Consider the following 5,000-nt stretch of genomic DNA (forward strand, 5'->3'; position numbering starts at 1 on the left):
TCCCACTTTTACTCCCTTCTCTCACTCCTTCTCTCATTCCCTCTCTCACTCCCTCTCTCACTCCCTCTCCCTCTCCCTCTCTCACTCCCTTTCCCTCTCCCTCTCCCTCTCCCACTCCCATTCCGTCTTGCTCTTGTAGTTACCTAATTTGAAAAAATAAAAATTAAGTTAAATAAAAAATAATATATCAGGTCAGGGGCTGGGTCATAGGGATCAAGAGGTCATTTCCACCTGACCTAAGCTCGCAACGCCACCTCTTTTCATGTTGCTCCTGGGCCAAATACATATTTCTTTATATTGTGCATATAGACACTGGGAAAAAAATGGCCTATAAGTATGTGGCCAGACTATTGATCTATTATATTCAGTATTACATTTTCATTTATCTATTTATTTGTTTATTTATATGTGTATTATTTATTAATTTGTTTATCTACTTTTATTTTATTTCATCTCATTATATCTTATTTGATCTTATTTCATTTTATTTCAAATAATTTTTGCTTGATTTATTTTTAATTTTATTTCTAATCTACTTTATTCTATTTTGTTTATTTTGTTTTATTCTATTTGATTTTATTCTATTTCATATCCTTTCATTTTCACTCTAGCATCTCGTTTTGCTCAAGCAGCAACAGCTGAGCACATGTGCCCAATATATATATATATATACATGTATATATATATATATATCTATATATATATATATATATATATATATATATGTATATATATATATATATATATATATATATGTATATATATATATATATATATATATATATATATATTTATATATATATATATATATATATATATTATATATATGTATATTTGTTCCGCCCTCAGGGCTCCAGATCCGAGTAATAACTTCTCCCGGATTTTATTCATTTCCAGAGGAACCCGAGCCCGCGGCTAGCGACGCCGGCAGCCGCCCCAGCACGGGGGGCAGCACCAGCACGGGGGGCGGCGGCGGCGGTGGAGGCGGCGGAGGGGGAGGCGGCGGAGGAGGTCTGGGAGCAGGAGGCGTTGGCGTCGGGGGCGTGAGTCGGAGGGACTCCTCCGGGCGGGTGCACAAGAGCGAGGGCAAGGCCACCAGGGTGCGCACCGTCCTCACAGAGAAACAGCTCCACACGTTAAGGTACTGTAGCCAGACTTACTTTTGTTTTTTTTTGTTTTTTGGGGGGGGTCTTCTCTCTCTCTCTCTCTCTCTCTCTCTCTCTCTCTCTCTCTCTCTCTCTCTCTCTCTCTCTCTCTCTCTCTCTCTCTCTCTCTCTCTTCATCTCTCTCTCTCTTTCTCTCTCTCCCTCCCCCTCTCTCTCTCTCTCTCTCTCTCTCTCTCTCTCTCCCTTGCTCTCTCTCCCTTGTTCTCTCTCTCTCTCTCTCTCTCAAAGGATTACAAAGGATTACAAAGGCAAAGCATACCGACAGGAGACCTTTTGATCCATATCTAGGTCGGATGCATATTAATAATAAATTAAAACTATAACAATGTAAATAACAATTAAAATACATAAATAAATGCATTGGTATAGTTGAATAACAAACAAACAGGTAAATAGTAAATGATAATAAATTGACATATAACTAATAATAAATGAAAATCAGACAGACAAATTATAACAAAACAAAAACAAATAATATAACATAAATTATAATAATTACAGCATCTTACTTAGGTATTTATCTAAATGATTCTTAAAGCTTCGAACTGAACTACATTGCACTACCTGTGCAGGAAGTTTATTCCATTCATTAACTACACGGTTGGCAAAGTTGTTTCTACCTACTTCCAAATTGAATCTATTTCCGGACAGTTTGAGACCATTGTTTCTTGTCTGATTCTCATTCAATGTGAAAATTTGGTCACTTTTGATGTTGTCAATTCCCTTTAAAATCTTAAAGACCTGTATCAAGTCACCTCTGAGTCTACGCTTTTTTAGGGAAAACAGATTCATGTGCTTAAGTCGATTTTCGTATGATTTATTTTTGATATTTGGAATCAGTTTTGTGGCTCGCCGTTGTACTTTTTCCAGTCTGTCAATGTCTTTAATGAGATTCGGTGACCATACGGAAACAGCATATTCCAAATGTGGACGAACTAACGATTTATATAGCTTATTAATGAGTGATGGACTTTTGAAATCAAAAGATCGCGCAATCAATCCCAGAATCTTATTTGCTTTCTCAGAGGCTGAAATACACTGCTTGGATGATTTGAGGTCGTTACTGATAATTACGCCGAGATCTTTTTCACTATCCACTTTTGTTAACGAATTTCCAAATAACTTGTAATCGTACTTGCTGTTATTTTTACCTATGTGCATTACCTTGCATTTACTTGTGTTAAATTTCATTAGCCACTTTTCAGACCATTGCTGTAATTTATCTAAATCGTCTTGAATATCTAATTGGTTTGAGTGATCATTTGCCACTCCGCACAGTTTTGTATCATCAGCAAATTTGGAAACAGTAGATTTTAGTCCATGGTCTATATCATTTATATATACTATGAATAGAAGTGGCCCAAGAACGGAACCCTGAGGAACTCCACTTGCAACACTTTTCCATCCAGAAGTTTTTCCATTTAAAACAACTCTCTGTTTTCGACCTTTCAACCAATTACTAGTCCAACCTAATAGGCTACCACTTATTCCATGCAAAGCTAATTTAGTAAGTAGTCTTTCGTGTGGGACGGTATCAAAAGCTTTTGCAAAGTCTAGATATATTAAATCTATATTGTTTCTTTTGTCATAATTCGAGACAACTGTGTTGTAGAATTCGAGTAAGTTAGTCACGCAAGAACGTTTCCGTCTGAAACCATGTTGGCTATCATTTATCAAACGGTTACTTTCTAAATGATATTCGATAGCATCTCTGATGATAGTTTCCATTATTTTTCCTACGATCGAAGTCAAACTAATAGGCCTATAGTTATTTGGTTTCTTTTTGTCACCTTTTTTGAATATGGGAGTAACGTTAGCTAGCTTCCATTCTCTTGGGACATCTCCGGATATGATGGATTTCTTGAAAATAATTTCTAATGGAACAACAATCTCATTTTTCATTTTTCATTTTTCTCTCTCTCTCTCTCTTTCTCTCTCTCTACCAGTTTCATTATTGTTTTAAGAGGAAATACATTTGAATATGTCTTATTAGCTGCACGTCAGTTGTATGCAAAATTACTGAAACGATTCAAAGGGATAAGATTGCGGACTTCCTTAAGGTTAACAATCTAATAAAAGACTCACAAGACGGTTTTATAATAAAATGTTCATGTTTGACTAACGCCCTTGAATTCCTAAATATTGTTTTTAGCGTGTATGATGAAAAGAAATCAGTCTGTATAATGTTCTTGGGCTTCAAAAAAGCATTTGACACGGTCCCGCATAATCAGGTATTCATGAACTTACACTCACATAGCATCATAGGTCATATTTATAATTGGGTCAAATATTGGCCACCGGAGAGAAAACAACAGGTGATAATCAATGGAAATTCATCCGACTGGTGTGATGTAGTAAGCGGTGTTCCCCAGGGATCAGTGCTCGGTCCAGTTCTCTTTTTCAATTTATGTAAATTATGTGGAAAGTATTCTGGTATGTAAAAGTATTAGAAATTGCGAACGACTGGGAATTGTTCGTAACGTCAATAACGCAGCTGCTAGGAGTCAACTATAGTCTGACTTGGATCCTTTTGTTGAATGGAATGATAAATAGAAAATGGAATTTAATATTGATAAGTGTGTAAGTTTTTGCAGACAGGAAACAAAAACAACTATTATGATTATTCCATCAGTCTCTAAAATCAGATCAAGAAAAGGACCTAGATGTTATAGAACCTAAGGATGTAACACCGACCTCCAAGTGCACAAAAACTTAAAAGACTTCCCAAGAAATAGTAGGATTTATTGGAAGGACATATGATCACAAGATTGAAAAGTAATAGTTACTCTATATCATTCCCATGTAAGATCTCTTTTGCGTAGTAAACCCTGTAAAGAGCGTATAAGTGAACTTGATTTATTTGATTCATCCAAAGGTCATGTTGGGCGATTTAACTGAAGCCTTTAAAATATCCCATTGCTTCGTTAATATGAACATACGTGCTTTCTCTTTTTCTGCTTGAGGGGACGGAGAGGGGGGGGGGGTTCGCAGCCTTGCTGTGGATGCACTGTGTCTTGCTGCATTGCGTTTGACCTAGGGCAGCTGGTGGATGCAGGGATGGCCCGACATCCACGAGGAGCTGAGATGGGACGGGGGTGGAAGGGAGTGGAATGGGTGGGAATAGATACGTGTCTCTGACTTGGCTACGTCCCTTATAAGGGGGAAAAAGTTCTGGGTATATAGATAGATAGTAATTTCACAAAAAATAATGGTTACAAAAAAGTGTATAAGGGATGAAATACTAATGAATTTCTTTTTAAACCGCATTGTAAATGTCTGCAACAAACTACCTGTTCATGTTGTAAGTTCAAATGCAATTGACACTTTTAGAATTTGCTTACATAAATACGAGTATATGGAGTCCAAACCCAATCTAACTTATTTCTCATTATTTCTTATTTAACTTAAATTATTTCTCATCGTGTGCTCATACGCTTAAATTAAGACTCGGTGGTTCTTAACCGTTTCCATTGTTTGCACCCCCTTTCAATTGGCAAGCAGCCCCGTAAGGACCAATAGGTCTCTTGATATTTGCAGCTCCTCTGAATTCCTTTATCTTAGTTTGTATTGGTGCGCATGTGTGCACATGTGTATGTACGAGTATGTCAAATGTCTATACCTAATCCTTTCTCCTCCCTTCCATTCTCTTCCCTTTCCTTCTCTTCCCTTCCCTTCCCTTCCCTTCCCTTGCCTTTCTCTTTCCTCCATTCCCTTTTGCTCTTCTCCCTATCCCATTCCCCTATCCTCTCATTGCCTACCTAATCTTCATCACCATTACCTTCATCATCTCCATCATTTCCTCGTTTACCTTCAACAGCGTCCTGCCCTCTGTGC

The 5,000-nt window shown here is 37.3% G+C and overlaps 1 protein-coding gene across 7 annotated transcripts in view; it reads left to right on the plus strand.

Annotated features, from left to right (window-relative positions):
• The window catches only part of LOC143025415 (insulin gene enhancer protein ISL-1-like), a 725,621-nt gene that overhangs the window by 324,148 nt on the left and 396,473 nt on the right, over window positions 1-5,000 (plus strand). For all 7 annotated transcript variants that reach the window (XM_076185070.1, XM_076185066.1, XM_076185068.1 and 4 more), the window contains one exon: window positions 898-1,141. In XM_076185070.1, the coding sequence (XP_076041185.1) occupies window positions 898-1,141 (244 nt within the window). The remainder of the gene's footprint in view (window positions 1-897; window positions 1,142-5,000) is intronic.

This window comes from Oratosquilla oratoria, chromosome 5 (genome assembly GCF_046742065.1).
Source record: "Oratosquilla oratoria isolate Oo_2021 chromosome 5, ASM4674206v1, whole genome shotgun sequence".
Lineage (NCBI taxonomy): Eukaryota > Metazoa > Arthropoda > Malacostraca > Stomatopoda > Squillidae > Oratosquilla > Oratosquilla oratoria.